This window comes from Mastacembelus armatus, chromosome 11, assembly GCF_900324485.2.
Source record: "Mastacembelus armatus chromosome 11, fMasArm1.2, whole genome shotgun sequence".
In the NCBI taxonomy this organism is placed as follows: domain Eukaryota; kingdom Metazoa; phylum Chordata; class Actinopteri; order Synbranchiformes; family Mastacembelidae; genus Mastacembelus; species Mastacembelus armatus.
This window is the reverse complement of record NC_046643.1, coordinates 4,804,291-4,828,227: the sequence shown is the minus strand read 5'-3', so window position 1 is coordinate 4,828,227 and position 23,937 is coordinate 4,804,291. Positions and strand designations below refer to the sequence as shown.

At 37.5% G+C, this 23,937-nt stretch overlaps 1 protein-coding gene across 3 annotated transcripts in view; it reads right to left on the bottom strand.

Moving 5' to 3' along the window:
* trappc9 (trafficking protein particle complex subunit 9) overlaps window positions 1–23,937 on the bottom strand; it is a 166,044-nt gene that overhangs the window by 126,241 nt on the left and 15,866 nt on the right. For all 3 annotated transcript variants that reach the window (XM_026299857.1, XM_026299858.1, XM_026299859.1), the window contains 6 exons: window positions 18,471–18,597; window positions 15,699–15,844; window positions 8,789–8,874; window positions 5,285–5,411; window positions 4,963–5,095; window positions 2,088–2,251 (listed from right to left, as the gene is read on the bottom strand). In XM_026299857.1, the coding sequence (XP_026155642.1) occupies window positions 2,088–2,251; window positions 4,963–5,095; window positions 5,285–5,411; window positions 8,789–8,874; window positions 15,699–15,844; window positions 18,471–18,597 (783 nt within the window). The remainder of the gene's footprint in view (window positions 1–2,087; window positions 2,252–4,962; window positions 5,096–5,284; window positions 5,412–8,788; window positions 8,875–15,698; window positions 15,845–18,470; window positions 18,598–23,937) is intronic.

Genomic DNA, 23,937 nt, shown 5'->3' with positions numbered 1-23,937 from the left:
TATGGCAGGCAGTCACTGCAACAAGTGATACAAAATGCAGTTACAATATGTTCAAGGTAATTTACAATAGAAATAGTGCCACCAATTAACAGTTTGTCCACATGAAAGAACTGACAAAGATGATGACAATGTTTTCTAGAGTAAGAGTTCAAGGTCATTCATTCAAATTTAAAGTGCTGGTTGAAACTACACTATGGGACATCGGGCCAGGTAGGATTGATTCAGACTGGGAGCTACTGATGTGCTTCCATCACCCAAAAATCTTAGTAGATGGCTAGCAGAGGACCCATCATGACCTTTGGGTCCTTTGTTAAGGTATAGCTTTACCCCAGTTTGTTCAGTCAGTGGGAGACATTTCCTTGCAGCAGACATTAACAGTAAGTGCTTAGAGGTTAAATTGATGGATGCAAAAAGGAAACTGATGGGATTTTTCTTCCTGAGAGTGAACCTGTCAGGGCAACCTGCAAACTAATTGGGGATGATGCAGGGCAAATGAGAGTAGATTTAAGAAAACAACTTGTAGTCCCTTAAGAGGTAGTTACCATGAAGACTAGAATCATTGTTGGAAGCCTGAGGGTTGAAACTAAAAAAAAAAAAAAAAAATTCCCTAATGGAAAACCCAAAAAGCTGAGTCGAGTCGAGTAGTGCTAGTGGAAAAGTCACACAGATATAAGGCAGGGTCACGGTGCTGATTAACACTTTAAAGTATATCAGTTTAACAGTACTGCAAGTTAGCACAAGAAAACAGTGTCACAAAATTTACAACTGCATAGTCTGACTCCCACTGTCACACCAAATTATTTTTTTAGCATGAATACTGAGCTTCCACATAAATATTCACCTAACTTTTAGTACATCTAACTGTGCACTGATAACTAAAAATGGTGTTTTTCTTATCCCGGTTTAGAGAAGTCAGTTCTTTTTGCTTCTTCATCCAATTCTGAACATAACATTCCCTTAGAGACAAAACATTATTTGCAGCCCAAATCATCTCCAACAAGCACAACTACAGTTCAATTTCAAAAAGAACTCTTTTGTTAATTATAGAGACTGCATCGTACCTTGGAGTTCAGCCAGCAGAAAGCACAGTATGTGGGAAACAACAGACTGGATGAGCATTTTCAAAGAATACAAATTATGTGGGATGTTTTATCTTTTGGTTATCATTTGCTGGCTGGACGCTGGTGGACAAACTATGTAATGAAGACACTGTTTCTGTGAGTTGCACTTTAAATCCTAAAGTTTCTGTAATTGTGATGCACAACAAAGTGTATCGATTCATCAGGGAGATGTAACTGAGTGTAATATTTGGAAATTGTGCTTCAACAGCACCAAAGGCAAGGTTTAAATGGTGATGTAAAACAGCTGTAACCACACCCAGCTGAAACCAGTGTCAGTTCTTTACAGCTATCATCATCTATTAAAGGACTGCAGCACCAGCAGTTACGGACCTGTACTTTAAATTCTGCCGCAAAAAAGTAACTTGTAGCTGCAGACACGCTGACATGTTCCTGCTAAATGAAAGTAAATCCATAAATATAACTGTGATAACTGGACCATCAATACGAAAGGCCATAACAACTGTGTGTACTCTTTTCACAAATGTAGCTTCTTTTCCTCCACAGACAGAAACATAGAGACAAAAAGCCAGAGGCAGACATACAGAGACTGGCTGTCTCTGTCAGGGTGAGGGTGACTGCAAAGATCTGAGGACCTGAGCAGGTGTTGTACAAAGAGAGAGTGAAAATCCATGGGTGCATGAAAGACACAGAACCACAGACAAATTGTAGTGACCTCTGTGGCACTGCAGACCCAGGGACTGCAAGAAGCTGAAGCAAAACTCTCTGGGTGGTGAGCCACATCATAAGCTGTCCCTACAACAACACTGACTGATACAACACACAATGCAACAAGTACAACATTGTTTGTTAAGAATGGGTTAAAAATCCACATATTGTCATTTCTGTCTTCTATTTAAACAACTTCCTGTTTTCTAGTCATTAAAACTTGACCATGTGACTATTCAGACCTAAAGCAAAACTGAAACAGGGGCATATGGCTTTAATGAATATGATAGTGGTGCTAACCTTTGGTGCTCATAGTCTTAGAGGTGAGTTCCAGAGTCTCTATGTCCTCAGACCCAATGTTCTCCAAGGTGACAGTCAGCTGCTGGGTCTCTCCATTGAAAAGCTGGACAGACACACTACTGGACAGTTCTTCCTTGGACATTGGCTGTGGCGTGTGTGCTGACCTGTGCAGGTATGTAGAGAAGAAAAAGAAGCAACCAGTGAAAAGAGCAAGTTTATTTTAACTTGCTTTTAATGCCTTAACTGGAGTAGTTTTTAAGGACAGTTATTCAAGTGATATCAGGCTTGTGAAGGCTTGATGTGGTTATCATACGATACAAGCAGTTTCATTATACTTCAATCATAATTTGACAAGCAATTATTCAGGCATTAATCACCCACAGATGTGTGAAAAGCAATTGATTCATGACTGTCTCGCAGTTTAAAATGTTCTGCCTCACTTTTTGATGAACATGCTTCATGGAATCTCATTAGCTAGGACGTCATTTGTTGATGGCTATTTTCCTGCAGTATGGAGTCCTACTGAGAGTTTAGCACTGTTTTCAGTGATTTGTGAGGTTTGCCATTAAACCATCAATCCTCATTTGGATTGCAGTTGAAGTGTTCAACATCTGAAAACTAACTACCCATTTTTGGATAAGTGTAACCAAACTGATCTATACCCTATTTACACCTGTTAAAATGCCCATTTATGGCATGGACATTTTTTAAAAGTCACTTAACATGACTCATGGATGATATACGCTCGGTGTGACTCAGAATGGCATGCAAAATTTAATATATAGCATAGATCTCAACACAATGAAAATGAATGGTATTAAAATTAATCTACTCTGAATCACATAGACCAGTAGACTGCTCCTCCACTGTTCCAACTTCCGACTGTGTATCATGTTGTATTTCCGGTCACAGCAAAGTATTTCAAAACATCTACAACTGATACTTACAGGCTTTGACTTTAAAGAGCTGATCCCATATGTTTTTGCAAAGTAATGCAAATATTGGAGCAAAAGGCAATGTCCAAATTAGGAAAGATCAGTGTGGGTGCTTGTTGCAACTTCACTGTATACATGCATTCAGGATCATAAATTTAAAATGCAACATTGTGCCTCAGGCAGGAATCAGTGTCAGACATCACCAACAGCCTATAGTGTGTCTGAGCCTGACAGCAAGTCAACACAAAGAAAGCTCAATGAAATGTTTCTGACTTCAGGCAACACGTTTGTATTTTAGAATACTTTTTCTTTTTGCTTTAAACTCTGACAGTAAAAAAGGGTTTTATGAGGAATAGTTCTATACTGAGCATTTAAAATAATTTAAATAATTAAAGGTGGTGTTTAACACTAACGTTAATGATATGAAAAAGACAAGCTGTAAGAACTGCAGCTTTGTGCTGGAGGCAAGAAGATATCTGGGCAGTCAATGAGGCACGTCTGAGACTGATGTCAAAGCTGAAGGTGTACCTGTGGACTGAGAGAAAGGCCACATATAAATTTTTTATTGTATTTGCTTCATGTGTCTGCTATGGTACTCTTCCAGCACTAAAGAATAAAATCATTTTCCACATCAAAAGCTGCTGAAATGCTGTACTTACAGGCATGACCTGAACAATGGATTTTGCAGCAGTTCCACTGTCAGAATGATTTACAACACTCCAACAGGGTGCTTTACCTGTTACTGTATTTCTTGTAGTAATTTAATCCATGATTTCTCCTCTTTCCTCTTTCTGTTGATATCTAACCTCATAGGATGTACATAGAAAAAAAGTCCCATTCCACTCAATTTGTCAGAGACATCAACTATTTCTGACATAGAAAAATACTCTATTTGTATTTTGAGTTTAGTTAGATTAATATAAGCTTTAGAATCAGAAAGAGGCTTACATTGGAATCTAGTTTATGAATGGTCCTGATCTGGTTTTCAAATGTGACACGATTGTTGATGATTAACTGGAGTTTCAGTATTCATTATGAGGTTAGAAAAGTAACAGAATGAATACAACTTGAATTATTTTGACCTTAACACACCCAACTATAAAGCCTTATCATTTTAATCAGAAAAATACATCAACATGAGGGAACTCATAAATAGGTGATCATCTATCCATACTCTATACCGTTTGCCCAATTCAGGGCAATTCGTGTGCTGAGCAAATATAAAAAACTATTAAAAAGGTATAAAATGGTTTATAAATGTGCAAAAAGAAGTTTAGTGTGGTGTAGGAAAATTACACATTATTTTGGCTCTGTATCCCAGTACAATGGATGAGAAGAGAATCAGTTAAACTGCTGACTTTCAGCTTTAAGGGTGTTTACATCAATTGTCAGCAAACAGAGTAGGACTCATTGCCCTTGCCCTTTTATTTTTTTATGGCCAAACAGCAATGTTCTTGTCTGTACAGTCAGTCACTTGACCTCTGTTTAACTGTAGCACAATGTGCTCCACTTACTGATCACTAGAATGAAGTAAAAAGGCCCTGGCACAAGCAAATGACTGGTAAGGATTGGCAGCTAAATATTAAATATGATGACTTATTTACCATAAAATTGGTGGGGAATGCATGAGAGGCTATAATTGTCACAGTTTTTATATGATGTGGATTTAAATGCCTCAAATGAATGTGCTGGCATTTTAAATGTCTTACTCATTTTAAATTCAGTAACTAATGCTTAAGTATGAAGAACGTGAAAAATGTGTCCTCATGGATTGACATGTAAACTTGCCAAAGCAGCATCCCAAATGTCAGCTAATGGGCTGGTGTTCTCTTCAACCTCATAACCATAACTTTAGTGAATAATAAGAGTAATACATAGAAGAGCTTCTGGCATTAGGCAACAGAAATATGACTGCATCATAGAAGAGCAGAGTTTCTGACCGTGGTAGTGACGTGTTGAGCTGGAGGCGAGGAAGAGCCGGAATGACCTCCACCAAACAGCCACTGGTCTTCACTCCTGGCAGGCTCTCCAGCAGGCAATCACTGGTCACACCAAATACTGACGTGTGGTAACCTGCGTTCAAATGCAAAAAAGAGGAAATGTTTAGCTCATTGAATGGGACGTGAATGTGTGCTGAAGTAAATCGAAGCCAAAACCTGTTTCTGTTTCAAAATTGGATGCAACAGAAATCACAGCTAATTTAACCAGCTCATTATTATGTGTAACATCTGAGTGATGGAACAGGTTTTCAGCTGAATTTACCGTTGACAGTTATGTTGCCAGCCGTCCGTGGAACGCCAACCAGAGTGACTGGGTAAAGGCCAGACTCTGCAGGCAGGGAGAGCGCAGCAGGCAGGGACTCAAACTCAACTCCCGAGGTCAGCAATCCCTGAAAGCAACATACAATAGAGGAACTGATAGGAATGATGCACATACAGAAGTAAAAACTAAACTTTCTCAAAAGCATCAATGAGAAAAAAGTAAAATTGCAATTAAATCTAATATAATAGTTCATGCCATCATAGAATATATAAATTGTACAGATATCAGATTTTTTCAGAGCTGTTGACACTCTGTACTCCACGATAACATGACCACAACTGAAAAAGTAGAGTAATGTGCAGCTGTCTGCTTCTTCACAAACTCTAAAGGTCATTTGGAGCCATTTAAAGAACATCTCTGAAGTTAATTTAGATCGAGAAATACCAACTACATAAAAAACTAATGCAAGAATAATTTCTAGTTCATTACAAATTTCTAAACTGCACTCACCAAAATTACTTCAAGACCTAGGGCCGCTGAGATAATCAGACATGTTTCTGTGGACTTGTCATTTTCACATCTCAGTAATTAAACTGGCAAATACATGCTAATATTACTCAGAGGAAGGGCAGCAAAAGCTCTATAAGAAGGACCTCTTCCTATCAGATAGATATAGTGATACAGTAAAATTAAATAGATGTAGGCGATCCCTTTTAAAGGTAGTAAAAGATATAGAGTGGTCTGGCAAAAAAGTTGAACCTGATTCAGCTTCTGCCAGACATCAACCTCATGTCATCTGTCTAATCAAACACCTGCAAGCATACACTCCTGGTGAATGATTTTCAGTGTTTCCCTAACGATAAAAGAGATAGACAAATTTCTTGTGTGATTACCTTCCAATATTATATAATTCTGTGTGAGAGTATTTTAACCTCTGTTTCTGGTATGTAGCAGTTACGAGTTGTGATGTCAACTGGAGTACTACAGTATTCTGCCATACAAACTGCTTTGTTAAGGAATACAACTGAAATATAGTGGTGTCAAATTGGCTGCAGTGAGAAAACTCTAGGCCTAATTTTTAGTCAGAAAATCTGTGCGATTTCAAAGTTTTCTTTAAATGCAGAATCATGTCCCCTAAGAATAACTGTATTTACATTCCTAGTACACAGTGCCTGTTTGCACAAGGCAGACTGAGGTGACGTAATGACTGCATCAATCCCTAACAGCAGACACTACCTCACTAGAGGGAAGGCTGCCGAAGAGCTGAGCCTCTGAGGTGCGACAGCTCTGATTTAAGCTCTCCTTCCTTTCACTTCAGCACATTATACGTTTATTAGAGCACTGTTTGAGCTGGTGTACATCAACCTCACTGGGCAAGAACCACTGTACTATAATTATCTTTTTTTGAAGTAATTGGTTAATCAAACTTTACTGAAAACATCTCAGGTAAAATAGAACCAAAGTATCACCTTTTATAATGGGGGGGGTGGCACAAAAAGAAATATCCATAACTTATTTATGGGGAAAATGAAAGAGGCACCTGACCGTGACCCCTCTGAAAATGAAAGGCAGGGGGTGGGGATTGTGGTAAAACCTTACCAGTGTCATAGGAAAATCAATAAAGCACAAAGCAAAGCTGGGTATTAGCGCTGATATCATGTGATGACTGAGAAGGAGCGTCTATCTTTCCAAACTGCAGGGTCACCTTGGTGACGGAAGGTGAAAAAGAGACTTTGTACGCCTGTTTGTGCCCGAGCATATTTCTAATAGTTGGTTTAGGTACAGTAGATAGATGGTTGCTCCAGTGTAATGGCAGTCACTTCGTCTTGGATGCAGAGCAGTTCTTGGCAGCATGCTTCATCCTCCTTTTCTCCACCTGCGTGGCTGTACAACGCCATCTGAGGTTCCAGCTGCTGTGAAGCTGTCAGCCTCCATCCGTGACCTAATGAATTTGTCTGTAGGTGGGAGGAGTCACTAATGACCTCATCACTATTTGAGCTTTTCTGTCTAATACTTTCACTTCACAGCAACTTTGGAAGCAGGCGGCTCCAAGTATTTTATTCCGAAGTCTTCATAACGTAACAGCTGCAGCACTGGATGGAGATGTGCCCCATACATTAAAAGCAAAGTTGAAAAAAAGATTTTGGCTCAGAGAGCACACAGATTAGTCTCCCTCTCTGTCTAAGCCATCTCTCTGACCACAAACAACATAAAAATCATATTCTTGTATGTCTCTTTAAGGAGTCTTACTCGATACTGGATCTAATAGCTTTAATAATGCTACACGAAAAGCTTTGCACTGGCTGCACTGCTTCAGTCTTTCAGGAGGAAACACTACTTTTCTCTATTGTAATGAAGCTTTTCCCTTCTAGTGACTATGATTATCAAATATAAATTTGCCTCAGTGGAGCGTTATCACAAAAAATGCAAAGTCAGAGAAAAGTGGATGGTGATTACTTCTGCAGTTTCAACACTTTCCAGATGTTCCAAACTGGAGGTTGTCTGCATTTCCTGTGTAGGTGACAACATGTACCAATATCAGATGATGTAAGGCAGCTAAAACAACCAGCAAGACCTTCCCAACTCTATATGGCATCAGCTCTGAGACACACTAGTGAGAAGCTCCATTCACACTCTGCTACAAAAGTTCTACAGCAATGTGTCTGCATATAATTAAAGGCAGCATTACATCTGACAGGTAGTGCCGTACATTGTGTGTGATGTTGCATTCACTAACAGCTAAAAGTAGGCACCTCTGTGCTGCCCTTTTCTTGAGCTGGATGAGTGTTTTGCATTTGAAGGTTGTCCCAGCATTCATAAACAAACAACACTCAGCAGGAAACGAAGCAATTTATTTGTTAATCTTTTGCACCCTTGAACCTGATAAAGTGGCTCAACTAGCGTGTATGTGCGTGTGCGTTTGAAAAGGAGTGGTAACAGAGTGGCAAAGTACTTCAATAAGAAATGTGGCAGGAGTGTCGCCCTGTTCTACAGCTAGAAGTCCTTTAATAAGGAAATGTTCTGAATTTAAAAAGCTGAGAGTGGTTATTAAACAATACAATTAAATTGGATTGGTGGCTCATTTCAAACTTTATTTCCACCAAAAAAGAAGTGTGAATTGTCTTGCGCTTGCTTCAATATAGAACCTATCTGGTCTGACAGGCTGGAGTGTGAAACCATAAAAGTAATGGCACCACAGAGGGGGTGTGTCTCTCCCTGATGATGGAGTGAGAAGAGTTTGCTCTCAACATCTCATACAAAACTGTCAAAAAAAGCTTTTAAGGGACTTTAATTAGGCTATCAAGGATGGCTACAATGCATTATCACTTGCAGTGTTATATGGGTGCAGAGGGACTGTTTGTACTACTACTTTAAGAAAACCATGTCAGCAACAACACTGTTCACAAAGCAGAGGTAATGAATCAGAAATTCTGATTCATCAAATACCCTTCAAAGGAGAATATTACTGTAAAAGCGTAGTTTAGTTGTGATAAATTCACCTACCATGTTTTCCACTCTAAGTTCATAAGGCATAGGGTTATAGACCATCAGCTGTACTTCACAAACATCTCCTTGAACCCACTGGAAGTCTAAAAAAATGAAGAACACATATAAGTACATTAGAATCAATGGTATTAATTAGCAATTAATGAGCTGATGGAAATACACCATTAAGCTACACCGCTACAGAAGAGCAAAAGGAGCCAGTCATTGACAGATAATGTCAATTTGAAAAATGTCTAATAAAATAAATAAACATTTGCTGATTCATTTTTAATTCATTTTGAACCAAACCAAATTAATCACTAATCCAGTTTATGTTACGCTTCAGGAAAAAAAAAAAAAAAAAAAAAAAAGGAATAGTTCTACATTTGGGGAGAGACAGATGTGAAGATTGATATCTCAATCTATGACACAGCACATATTTGATTTGCCAAGACAGTGCATTGCCAGGTTATGTCATTACAGTGAATGTTTTTCCCCCGATGATGTTGCTTCTATGTTGTCACCCCCACTGTGCCAATGAAGCAGCCTTGGTCAAATCAATGAGGGAGCAAATCTCTACAGCAATGTTCCAAAATCTTATGGAAAGCTTTTCTCAGGAGAGTGGAGGCCGTAACAGCAGCATATTAATGCCCATAATTTTGGAACAAACGTTCAATCATATATTGGTGCAATGCTGAGATTTTTTGAGACACTAACAGAAAGAAAAAAAAAACATTATGGGCCAAGCAGAGGATTGAGTGAGTGATTAGTCACATAAAGTAACTTCTTGAGCTGGTCGGTTGTGCTAACAGCAGAAATAGACCAAATTTTGTTAGGACCTAATAAAACAGAGTAATGTAAACTGCAACAAGCAGGTTAGCAGAAGTTAATGGGTGCTGTTTATAGACAGATTTTTTTTTTTTTATGATCAAACATTTAGGAAATATTCTGAGAAAACCTGGAGTCACTGATTTCCTAAGAAAAAAATCTTTTTTTTTGAAACAATCTCATCTTACCTATAAAAGGAAGATGTTACAGGTCTGAACTACAGTATCCATCATTTCTGAATACATTGAAAGGATTTTTTAGACTGAGATGTTAGTCCCACTGTAGGCATATCCTTTGCCATTTTGAAATGGAACATATTTCAGTCCATTTAGAGAGTCCATTGGTGTAAATAAACTTGCAAAAGAGGTCCTGAAAATCCTAGCTCAGACCTTGGCAGGAGAAGGGATTTATGGATATCAAACTGCAGCTATGCACCTTGGGAAATTAAGTCAGTCAAAAGAAAGATATCTATAATACAAATGTCTGAAAAGCCCCACACAACCTCAGGTCTGGCTCACAGGCAAGCTCTCATAGTCAGCCAATTAAGTGTAAAATACACTTCAGAAAATAGAACAACAAAGTGGATTGCTGCCATTTTATTTGTGTTGCCTCACTACTAACTCCTCAAATGGTTATTGAAATTCAGTACAGATCTCCAAAGGTTTCAGGTCTTAGAAACCTGATTGTACAAAGCAATAAGAAATGTTTTAGTAAATACGTGGCAGCATGGTTGGTTTAACAGTGCCTGTGTTTGAATTTGATTCCTTAAAGGGCACATTATTTTGTCAAACTGTCTCATGTGCTGAAAAAAATCATTTTTATTGATCAGAGTCAGAACTGAAGATGTTTACTGCTGTTGCTGCATCCTTCTGCAAAATATTGTTTAAAACTATCAGGAACATTAATCTTTTGTCTGAATAATACATGCACACACTACCTTGGTACTGGAGCAACAGTCATGCATGTGAAATGAAGCGAGCCTAGAGCAGGAGGGAATGCATTCAAACATAACCAAAGCTTGGCTTTTCAGCTTGCTTGAAATTTGGATTCATTAGTGCCCCTAATGGACACACTTTTCTTGAGGACATTTAGTTAATGCTGTAAATGGAATATAAGCAGGCCAAACTAAAGTACACAACTAATCAAAAATGCTTAATCTGTGACTGTCATGAGTTGTTACAAAGCAGCGAGAGACTGATCAAAAAAAGTTCATTCTTGACCTTACAAGTACTAGTTTGATAATATAATCTTGACAGCGCCTGCAGAGGAAAACTGAGAAGCCGTTGAAACAACAAAAGCACTATGTAAACCTTGACTCAAGATGACTCCTTGAAAGTTGTCAGAGAGTTTACCCAATACTAGAGACCAATAGGAGAAGTAAACTAAGATAGTGGGCACTAGGAACATTATGCAATACATGCATGCAGCTCAGTCAAGGTGTGGTCTGTCCCACTGGCACAGAGAGCAATGACCATGTATTCATAATGTCAAAGGATCAGGACTGGCTGCGATCTTTCTTGCATTTCAACAGGCTATGAGGGCCTTGCCTGACCTTCCTGCTGACCATGGATATATTGTAAGAACTGAATGCTATATTACAAGGATGGCAGAGTTACACCTGAAATAAAATGGCTCAACCAGAACATTAACCTAAAGGTTTTATCATTTCCTAGTTTGCTTCCATGTTGTGCAACCCACAAACCATTAACCTTCATCCCTTTAGCTCAACTCACTTGTGTTTATACTCTTCTTCAAATGATTTCTGGGCCACAGAGTATGTTTTCATTGTATTACCATGTGTGGGCACTACACCAACTTGCCATCAAGACTATCTAGCTGCCTGTAGTGATATTTCTGAAGAGTATGTTTGGGCACTTTGCATGACAACATTACCACAGAGCCAGTCAGGCCAAAGATTATGGTAACAAATCATGAGTGGAAATCCAGATGCTGGCGCTACCCAAAGTGTCCAGAAGCAGACACCAATTAATCTTTTCGATTTGGCCGGTCAAGGTGATTCCACTGTTTGGCCTTAAAACTGCCCTGCTCTATTGTTCTAAAATTGAGGGGCAATGTTAGAAAATAAATAAATAAAAAGTTAGTGACTCCTACAGAATGGACTCACTATAGATGAGCATCCCCAAGCACCCCTAAGTCAGCACTTTATTTCCATACTGTAGTTATTGTTTTATTTCAGATCCCAAGTACTGAGCCAAAAACAATAGAGAATCCATCACTGTCCAAACAATTACAGACTGTCCGGTGCCTAAGTTTATACTGTGAGCACTAGTCGAACTAAAATTCACCCCCCTTAATTCCCACTGTGCCTATCCTATCACCTTTATGAAAGATGAAAGTGAATGGTTAGATATAGAGCAGGCAGGTCATAAAACTGAGTCTCTGAGCAATTATAGGTAAAATCTGACATTAAAGGAGCCCATGTTATATGCCTTAACATCAATCTGATTCATAACATGTAATCTAAGAAGCAAGAATATCTGCTACAGATATATTTGAAATGTTCATGCATCTGAACTGCCAGAGCGTTGCACAGATAAAACACTGAAGGCTTTGGTTCCCCATCAGGAACTTTAATTTGTTAGAATTTCTGTTTAACGCTGTCATCTGCGGTGCATGTTAGAGCATAATGTCCTACAGTATACGGCACAGTTCACTGATGGCATCTTTGGCAAGTCCAAAAATGAAGTTTTTCTTTGGAAATTCCAAGCTGTGTTAGGACATTAAAAAGAGCAGCTGAGCTTAAAGTAGAAGCATTGTGTTTTATCTTTATTAGCTGCAGGTAGCTCTCCAGAGAAACAGGGGCTAAAAGTCAAGTCTGAATTAATCTTTTAGCTTGCAAAAATGATATCTGACATCTAGATCCTGATCAAAGAAAAGAGCAGCTCAATGGGCTGTATGACACAGTTAATATGAGACTGATACTGGCCGTTTATTACACAATGCTTGTGGTCCACTCAGACTCATCCACCTCTGACTGACACACAATTTTTGCCCATTTAAGGCATTCAACCAGAATACTAATGGAAATATCCAGACTTCTAATAAAGACATTCAGATTCCCATGTTTTATTTATTTTTTTGTTTTGTTTTAAACTGCTTATCTAAAGCCATAGTATGGACCATGGCAACTCAATATGTGCTATAAATGTAGTGAATGCCATGGCTGAAACATAAGTTTATTGAAAGATGCAATAAAAATTACTGAAAATTCTCCCAAAAACTAGTCTTGAATTAAAGTCCCAAGTAATAGCCAGATGTGTGGACAGCAGGTTTCAAAGCTCATACAAAAAAATAAACAAATAAATCCACTTGTGACATAATGACTCATGTCATAAATTCAGCATAATGCATGTTTCCACAATGATAATTTTATAAGTACAACACAAATGTTATACTGTTTGTTTGTCTGTCTCTTTTTAACAGAAAATAATGTCATACACATTGTTTGCATCCAAAATAAATGCCAAATATCAAGATCTGGCTCAGATAATAAATTTTGTTTTCCTACAGGTATAGGAAAAACATGTTATTTCACACAACTTATACTCTGGCCATTAAAGACACCTAAACCCGCAGTGTGAACCAAGAACATTTCCTTGTAATACTAGTTAATACAACAGCAAAACTTTTTAAAAAGGATGGTTTGGTAATAAAAACCAGATTTCCCAGTGAACCAACACTGAATTAAAGGAATTAAATTTTCCAAGCTGTAATGGCTGTAAAAAGCTTACTCAAATTAATACAGCCCCTAGGATTCTGCAAATAATACACATAAAATAACAAGCCTTTGCTTATTAGTCAGACTACCAAAACACGTATTAATGTTAAGGTCAAGACTGATTTAATACAATAGATATAAATGTATAAAATAAATGACAAACTTATGAAACTACTGTGAGTGTGGCACATTATTACATTATAGGTCTCCTAGATTGTTTTATAAAAGTCATCAGGTTTTGGCTCAAGAGTGACTATCAATGTCATTCTCAAGTAAATCTGCTCTTGACATTATTTCTGTATGAACTGGACTGGGAATTGATTTAACAACTGTACATTGATAAAAATACAATCTGACACAAAGCCTGATGCGGCTGCTTATATATTAGGTGCTGAATATGCTTTATGTTTCTCAGTAAGGGCATTCATTGTGAGCAGTCATTAATTCAAAATTGAACCAGTTAGGATGATAAAAAAGGAAACCATGACAGGAATACAAACAAGGAGTCACAATGGAAGCATAACCATAAATATGGCATTTAATAATATGTCAGCCCCAGGTAAAGAATATATATTTTATTTAGCTGACACATCTGCAGCTTTTTTTAGATTTTACAGACTGTAATTGCAGGCATATCATTACAGAAATGCCAGCAGTTTGCCAATATCAAATATTTTAGCTGAGAAAACTATTTTAAGAAAAAAAAATTTAAATTGAAGACAGCAACACATATCAGAAAAGTCTGCACAGAGGGAACAAAAGGCTGGAAAAGTAAATGGTACTAACAAGTAAGAGCTGGAAAAACATCTTGTAAATAATTAGGTTAATTGGCAACAGGTCAGTAACATGACTGGGTCTAAAAAAGAGCATCTTTAAAAGTCAGAGTCTCTCAGAAGTAAAGAAAGAAAAGACGGGCAGAGGTTCCCCAATCTGTGAAAAGCTGTGTCTACAAATTGTCAGAAAATCTTGGAATAATGTTCCTCAACATAAAATTGCCAAGACTTTAAATATATCATCATCTACAGTATATAATTATCATCAAAAAATCCAGAGAATCTGAGGAAAGTGCACAAGGGACAAGGCAGAAACACAATAATAGGTGCCTGTGGTAAGACAAATCAAAATTGGACATTCTTTTTGGCAACTATGTGCACTGCGTCCTCTGGACTACAGAGGAGAGGGACTTGTTATCAGCGCTCAGTTCAAAGTCTGCATCTCTGATGGTATGGGGGAGCATTAGTGCCTGTGGAATGGGCAGTTTGCACATATGGAAAGGCACCATCAGTGCTGAAAGATGCATCCAGCAATTAGAGCAGCATATGCTCCCATTCATCTCTTTCAACATTTCTTCCCCAAAACTCAGCAACTGGTTTCCTCAGTTCCCAGACATTTACAGACTTGTCAAAAGAAGAAGGGATGCTGCACTGTAGTAAGCATGGGCCTGTTGCTGCCATCAATTTCAAAATTACCTTATTTTCTCTTAGAATAGTACATATTCTCAGTTTAATATAGTGAATAGGGTTTATGAGATTTACAAATTATTGCATTCTGTTTTTAAATGTAGATTTTACACAGAATCCCAACTTTTTTGGAATTGAAGTTGTACTTAGTAGAGTTTCCCTTGGTAGATTTCTAAAGCCCCTGATTACGGTCCTATGTATCCTATTAACAGACAATGTTAGAGATCTAACATTCTTCTGACTGAGTCCTATAAAATATTCACAACTGATTTAAAAAGATGTATTTTCTTAAAAACAAGTCAAATTTACTGTACGAGTCTTGTTGACATAAAACATCCATTATGCACTAGGGATATCAAGAACTAAAAGTTCAGTACCAAGTATATTTTGAAAACATGTAGGGTACTTGTTTTCTATAGTTCCTACATAGAATAGCAGTGGAAATGTTTACAAATTGTAATAAATGATTACAGTGTGTAAATGTGTACAATGTGTCAAATCAGTGATTCTCCATGACCAACTGGAGCATTAATGTGAATGTATCTCAAAAAAACAATGTATCATGTTAAATTGCGGCTACTATAAGGATTCTCGTTTTAAAAAAATGACACTTGGCAGGCATTTAGGCCAAGTCAACGTCAAGGCTCACTCATTAGTATTTCAATATTACATCTACTATGTATAAATGGAAAAACCTGAGGCAAAACCTAATTAGGTTTGGCCATAACATACAGTAAGCCTATTGTTACATTATTTAAGGGACTCTTGTGTTTCCATGCTGATTAATGAGGAGATCATTAAAATATAAAATTTAAAAATCAGGTTTCAGAGGGGAAAATTTCAAAATTAATGTGCCTCAGTTTGTTGGAGGAGTAAACACCACAAATCTCAATAGACTTACCGATCTTCTTACAACGTTCCTCTCCTCTGTTGTGCATGATGATTGGTGAGTAGATGAAGGGGCTGGCAGCGGACAAATTCTGTCCCAGCAGGCCTTTGACTTTGTGGGGGCGCAGACTGACGGGGAGATTGAGGAGCTTGACTGATCTAGTTTAGGTATCACAGGGGAAGACACAATAATAAGTTTCATTTGTTTTTCACATTAATTTAAAAATCAGTTCACCTGAAAAAAATGTTAATCTCTCACTAATTTCAAGACACCTGGCACCTGGATGGTGGTAAGAGTATGTGAGGATAACATTGTTTGATTTCTCCTGTGCCTTTAACACCATTCAACCCTTCCTGATGAGTGAGAAGCTGCTAAGGATGGGTGTCTGCTCCACCACTGTCTCACAGATCTGTCTGACATGCCCCAGTTTGTGCAGCTGTGGGGGTCCCTGTGGTCAGTAATGTGGGGGCGCCACAGGAGACTACCCTGTTTGCATTTCTGTTCACTCTGTAGACCTCAGATTTCCAGTACAGCTCTGGATCCTGCCACCTCTGATGACTCTGTGGTGGTTGGGTGTATTAGAGATGGACAGGAGTCGAAGTACAGGACACTGATCGGAGACTTTATGGAGTGGTCCCAGGCTAATAACGTTCTCCTGAACATGGACAAGACGAAGGAGCTCGTCATAGACCTTAGGAGGAGGATACGAGTGGTGCCCATCACCATCCAGGACCAGGAGGGGGAATTAGTGGACCGCTACAAGTACCTGGGAGTCTACTTGAACAGCAGGCTGGAATGGAAGGACAACAACGATCCTGTGTACAAGAAAGGCATGAGGAGACTCTACTTCCTAAGGAAGCTCAAGATGAAGATAGATAGATGATGATTTTCTACCAGTCTATGGTTGCAAGTGCCTTGCACTTCGCTGTTGTCTGTTGGGGGAGCAGCTGCAGTAAGAGGAACATCAGCCGGATAAACAAACTATAGGCTGGGCCTGTTATTGGCAGTGACATGGAGATGTTTGATCCATTGAGGGACAGGAGGACACTGGACAAACTGCTTTTCATCATGGACAATCTTTCACACAAACTTCACCAGACTGTAGAGGGGCAGCGGAGCTCATTCTCCAACAGACCCATTCAGTGCCACTGCCACAGTGAACGGTATAGGACTTCATTCATACTGTTCTCAGTCCTCTGTACAACTCAGCACTATGCAACAGATATTTCCATCTCATTCATGTTTGTTATTGTACTTTACTCACACATCCTGCCTGTTTATGTCATGTATGTAAGTATATATATTTTTCCTTGTGGAGTTGTACATATGAAATCTTATATCTTTCTGTTTATAATATTGTATTATATTTACCTTAATTTTTTTCTATCTTTATTTTTTTATTTTACTTTTTGTCTTATTTTTGCTATAGTTTTTTCATAAAGTATAATTGAGCTAATGTGACCAACTAATTTCCCTCATGGATCCATAAAGTTTAGTCTAAGTCTAAGATTTGTTAGTGCAGTTTATACAGTATAACCCATGTGCTGGTGACAAATATTCATAATTATCATGGTGCAAAAAAAAAAAAAAAAAAAAGGAGTACAGGCACTGGAAGATAATGTGCTCTTCACACTTTTAGGGCGCAGAGTCCAATTAATTCACTCACATACCTTGTCAACGTAATCTAGTTGACAAAGGCTCCTGCACATCAGAGTCCCCATTTGTATATTAGTATTGATGTTGCTCATTAATACGTCAAACATTTCATTTATAATAAAAGGCTTCATGGTTTGGCATATGAATGAATGAATGAATGAATGAATGAATGAATGAATGAATTCTATAACCAATGTCAATTTTTAATTGCCATTGCCTGATTTCTCGAGGTTTACAACTGTCACGCACTTTTACTTCCACAGTAGCTCAATAGCTGCAGGACTATAGCTGCAAAAGAAACTTTATTCAGTAATTACTTTCATGCTCAGACAGATTTGAGCACTCTAAAGAGATCTGGTGGAACAAACGCAAACGCCCTGCTCGCATGTGCTCCTTGTAAGTGTTTTATTCAGAAATAGCAATGGTTAAATTAAAATATCTATTGTTTCTTGAGACAGATAATAAAACTGGTATCCAGACTGCTTTTTGTTTAACTGCTTTTTATGTTTTATTAAATGTCACTATTTCAACAAGAAATGCATAGCTACCCACTGGTGTGATGGCACTCTGTAAACAAATATTAAGTAACTATAACTCAGGATCTGATTTGTTATGTCTAACACATTAGGGTTGGGTGTGGAGCACAATACACACAATATGCTAATTTGTTAAAGCAAAACAAGAAAAAAAAAAAACAGCCAGATTCTTTAGTCCCACATGGAAGGTTAGAGGAAAGTACAGAGAGATAGACTAACATTTTTGGTTTTGCTCTTTTAATAGGATTTCCTGGCGATATGCAATTTAATTTTAAATCAGATTTTGAAATCTTTTTAAAAGTGAACAAATCCCAATATACCGAAGTTATGAAATTGTTTTAAGAATTAATGACCCACTAAGGATTAATTGAAAGTCTTATTTCAAAGCAAGAGCCATTAAAAACTGACATTAAAAGCCAATAATATATTGACAGCGTTCACTTTACACAATCTTTAACAGTAATGGCTAACTAACTGCCAAACTTTAGTGTGTATACCATATTAACTTAGATTTCTAACTTGGATTATTTTTGGCCAAGTTCAATCAAACCAATATAACAAGAAACGGGCATCAGTCACAGTCTTGTCTTACCGGACAATGGGGAGCTTTGTAAAAGGCACTGGGGGAAGCTTTAGGCCATCAGGAAGGGTGATGACCTCCATTCCACCCGGACACTTGGAGGTGTAGTTCTCCAGGCTCTGCGTCACTTCTTTCTTCTCTATAAATGTAGAAACATATAGCAGGAGGGAAATACATGAGCACACGGCCAGAGCACATTTAAAAAAAAAAAAAAAACTATAGATACAAATATCCAAAGAACAAGCAGCCGCTATTATAACATGACATTGACATAAAAATTCCTGTAAAGTTCCCCACACACAGACAATTTGAGTACTATCGCTACCATAGAGCTTTTATCTTCATGGTTGATATAAATTAATCAGGCATTAATGACTATTGAGGTGTCTATCAGCAATAAGAGACCCCAGCCTTCACAGAAAATTGTAAGTTTTATTGTACCTTTTGAGGGAACATTACTGCTCACCCAGCTGTAGAATTTGCTTTGGCTCTGCAAGTTTCAAGAGTGTCCATCAAGGGGGGAGAACATTTAGAGATTTCAGACAAATTTAGTACCCACCATATAAGTACATTAGGTCTTATCATAGCAGGCTTTCTGTGTTAATGAAAAGTGGTCCAAAGCTCCACTGTTCCATAAAAATACTGGAAAAACAGACTATATATTGTTATTGCATAATACAAAAGAGGATGTTTTTATAATCAGTTCAATCCAGGGGGTTTGTATGTCTCATAGCAACAGTAACTGTCAATATAAATATGTTAATATGTATAGAGAATACAAACCTTGTAAATACAGAGCAGGAGCGAAATATCCACCACTAGTACATAGGGGGTAAAGACAGAAAAAGATGAAGTGAGAGGAAAATGTTTAGCGTGAAGGAAGAAGAAGACGAAAATTGGGAAATGGGGGGAATAAAGTGAGACACAGAGGGATAGAGGAAGGATTCGGAGGGAGAAGTGTAGAAGGAATAAAATAGCCAGAGATAAATGGAGCTATAGCTCAGTTGTCCTCCTGGCTCACAGCTTTCATGATTGATGACATATTTGTCCGTTTTTTTTTTTTGTTTGCCATGTCTGAGTGTTCACAGAAGCCGTGTGTTTTGGAGCCAGTCCAGAGCACAATGCTGAACAGTGACTGCGTACCCAAACAAAGAAGTCAATTTAGTATAAATGTTCGCTCTTTACCCACAAAGTGTTTTGCCCAGAATACAGTAATGACCTAATATTCCCTTTTTTTAGTTCTTCCAGTATGACTAATACAATCAGAACTGGTACTTGAAAGTATAAGTCAATGTCAGGTTAAATTTGTCTTATTTGAAACTACAGCGAGACCAATGAAACAACATGTTGCAGTTGTCTAATTACACATCCAGTACAGCAGCTTTCTGGGTTAAAGTGGTTTGATTGATGATCCAAAACAGAAGTTCTGTCAATAACTCCTACAGGCTGACATAAAATGAGTCTTGCTTTATGATCATGTTTGACCAAGCGCAACACCTAAGGTGCCAACACACTGAAGCTGCACTTGAACATTGCCCGACAGGGTATGTCAGGTATTAGTGGAGACTCACTATAGTGCTACTGGTACATTTTCACTAAAAGCAATATATTTTCTGTCACTGTCTCTGTTGTATGACAGAAGATGAGGAGGAGGACAGTCAACATTGTGTAAATGTTTCCTTCATCTAACAGGGGGGTGCCTAACCCAGGGTCCTATAGGGCCACTGCCTTACTTGTTTTTGAGCTTCTAATTGACTGAAAACACCTGATTCAGGTAATCAGTAGTGGGCATGGGCTAGGACAGCTGTCAAACAAGCAAGATCTTCTAATTAGTAAATGCTAGGTCCTACACTTCCCATAATGCAACTAAATAGTACATTTTTCTTACACAGCCTTGTAAATGTTCATTTTTTCCATATCCCCTGGTTGTAAAGGTTTATAAATGTGCAACCTCCAAGCTTGCTAAAATAATCCAGATGATATCACTGGAGTGATTTTCAGACTAGACAAAGCTCTACAGACATAGAGGACAGTATTGAGCGATACTCATAACAATTAAACTAATCTTGATGTGCTGAACTGACCCTTTTAACATTGTCTGTCATCTACAAATGCTTACAGGCTGAATGAAGATGGAGGTTTGATAGTGCTTACTTTTAAAAAGCAAAATTCATACTAGAAAGATTAATGTCACCATTTCAGATGATTACATTTCTAGAGCCATTTTAACGTGGCAGTCGAGTCTATATTTTCTGTTTTGCACCCTGATGTAATATACTCACATCACCTGTTAACATACTGCAAATTACCAGAGATAAATATCTATTTCTAACTTCTAGAAAGTGTATTTATTAGTTGTAGAAAGTGCTTTTTTACAGCAGCATCACTGGTAATAGTGGTAAGTGTGGAAACAAGTAATTTGTTGTATTTGTAAAAATCTCTCTGGGTAACTGAATAAATAGGATTATTATGTAAGATTAAATGCAACAATATAAACAGCTTCAACATGCTACTGGTCCACTCATAAGTTTGGAGAGACATTAATTAAACAGGTGAACATAATCAACTCTAACCAAATGGAACTAATTGAAATATACACATGAAAAAAGACAATTATTGTGCGTGTTTAAGTTTCATATAAAAAATAAAACTGGCAACCCACTAATATAACTGTAACAGCAAATGTGGTTATTAGAAACTTGTCTTTTCAATAATCTATACATCATCACGCTGAGAAAATATGGTGATCAGCTTCTTATACCTCCAAAATATTAAATAAGTCATTCGTTAAAGAAAGGGACTTCATTCAGCCTGTGAGCACACGACCTATAAATAGAGACTCAGGCTTACATTCCTCTCTGCAGCCCACCATCTAAATCTCTGTTGGTAAATGATTTGATAAATGATCACCAAATTGACTTACAGTATACTTTGACTGGAACCTGGATGCAACAGATGGATTACGTCAGTGTAAATGAGCCTCCCCCACACATACACCACCACCACGAAACACACAAATGCTGTTTAGTTTACTATTATATTTGTTTTCCCTTAAAACGTAAATAAACCCACTCACTGTCCTAATTACATGCTGAATTGATACTGAACATTTAAACAGTATTTCACCCAAATCCTCTTTTGTCTGACCATTCTTTAATAACTTTTCATTTTAAAATAATGGATCATGCAGCATTTGAGAGAAAACCTCACAGCAGATGTTTGTCAGATAACGCTGTTAAGAAATTTAAGGAAATGATGCCATTAGTATTTACTTTAATGCCATGTGCCAACACAGTGGAGGGCAGCCACCTCAACTTTACTCCCACACAAGTTGATTATGTTGCTGATTGTGCTGCAGCCTCTCTGTGTAAAACACTTGATAATGTGACTCCTCTGAAACAAATTTAGCAGAATTTTAACTAGTCTGGAAAAGACAATCTAATAATATATTTTTAAAAAGCTCTCCATAAAACTAGAGCTGCATACTATTCATCACTAATAGAGGAAAATAAGAACAACACAGCTCCGTTGAGCCCAGTGTTCCCTTAGCTCTCAGCAGTGATGACTTTATGAGCTTCTTTACAAATAAAATCACAACTATTAGAGATAAAATTCAGCAGATGCTTCCTATAGCTGCAATAAATGAATCTTTTACTACACTAGCTCTTTAATCATCTGTATGACTTCAGTTATGTTTAGACTGCTTCCTTCCTACAGGTCTCTCTAACATCAACAGGTGTTTCATCTAAACCATCAACATGTCTCTTAGTCCGCATCCCGACTAGACTGCTCAAAGACATTCTGCCATTAATCTCATCTTTATTAGACCTAGTCAATTTATCTCTAATTTAAGACTGCAGTAATCAAACCATTACTCAAAAAAGCCCAGTATTAATCCAGGAGCTCTGGGTAAATATAGACCAATATCCAACCTACCTTTCAGTTCTAAAATCCTTGAAAAAGCTGTCACACCTATGTTCTATTGAATTCAATGGAATGAAATCGAACTGAAATGAATTCAATTCGAATTTGAAAGGAATGTGCCCCTGGCATTACTATTTCAAGTCAGCAAACACTACAAAACAATATTCATTTACTAGTTTGGCCATTTTGCCAAATGAAGCAACAATATCACTGTTCAGCTCAATCACACAAAAAATATTTTTACATCAGATCACTGTGTTATGTGGGCACTGAAGAAATTCTGATAATCTATGAGAATAATGTAGTTTGGCAATAACAAGAACTCTTAGGTTTTCCTACATACCCTTCTGTATGGAATATAATTTTCACAAGTGGTGCTTCAGAGTTAAGAGGCAAACACCTACCATACCACAAGAATCACAAAGCAATTTTCACGTTGTTGCTAATCTGGCAAGGAGCAAAGTAAAAAGTAACAACAGGTCAAATAAAGCACAAGGTAAGTGTGTATACAAACTCAAACTCAAGAGAAAAGTATAGATGCCCCATAGGCATGTCAATATCCTTATAAAGAATATTGGTTTTAAATGACACACTGAGATTAACATTATGAAGGCATGTGAAGGCATGATCCAGTCCAACAGGGCTTTTGCTGGTAAATGCAGGATGCAAAACAGTGAGGCAAACTACACTATACCTACACCTCTTAAGAGACAGCAGCCTAAATTTAAAAGGGATCAGGTTTAATTCACCCTGAGGTATAAACCATTGCTTAATAAATATAATATATATCTTTTTCTTTCTCTATAAAACTATTTGCATTTAAACTTTATTTTTCACCATTTAAATGTTTCTTAAAAATGTATACCAAGTTAAAATGTTTATGTAAGGAGTGCACTACATCTAAAGATATTTATTAAAGGCTGGGGAGTTTAAATTATTTTTCTGGATGAAAAATATCCACTTTAAAAAAAAGTTTAAATATACTATATAAACTATATGCCTTAGTGCTCTTCTCAAAAATATATAACTCAGCCATCATAACATCAAGAAATAACCAGAATATAACTAATACTTTTTTAAATGAGGCATACGGCATATTCCAAAGCGTTACATCAAGAGCAGCATAGTAGCAGTTCAGCATTTATTTAGTTTCACTTTTCTCTTTACAACTTAACTTACATTCTGTCTATCCAGCAGCAATGTACAAAGTGAGAGCAGTGAAAACAACAACTCTTCACCTCGCTTCATTCACCTTTTGGTTGCTTTTGTCTATCTCTGCCTTATCACTATCATTATCATTACTCTGACATCATTCTCTCTAGGCAGTCCTAGAATCAACCATAATAAGCCCCTTCTTATGACCCAGGTGAAGACTTCACTAGGCAAACAGCCTGGGAGATGCCTTTGAAAAACCCAAACCAATTTAGAGATGTGGCTCCAGTGAGAACGTGATGACATTAAATAAAAGGAAAAGCAGACAGCATCGAGTCTATAACAAAATATGTGTCTTATCCCTACAGTCGCAAACAGTGTAACCAATATTTGCAAAAGTGAA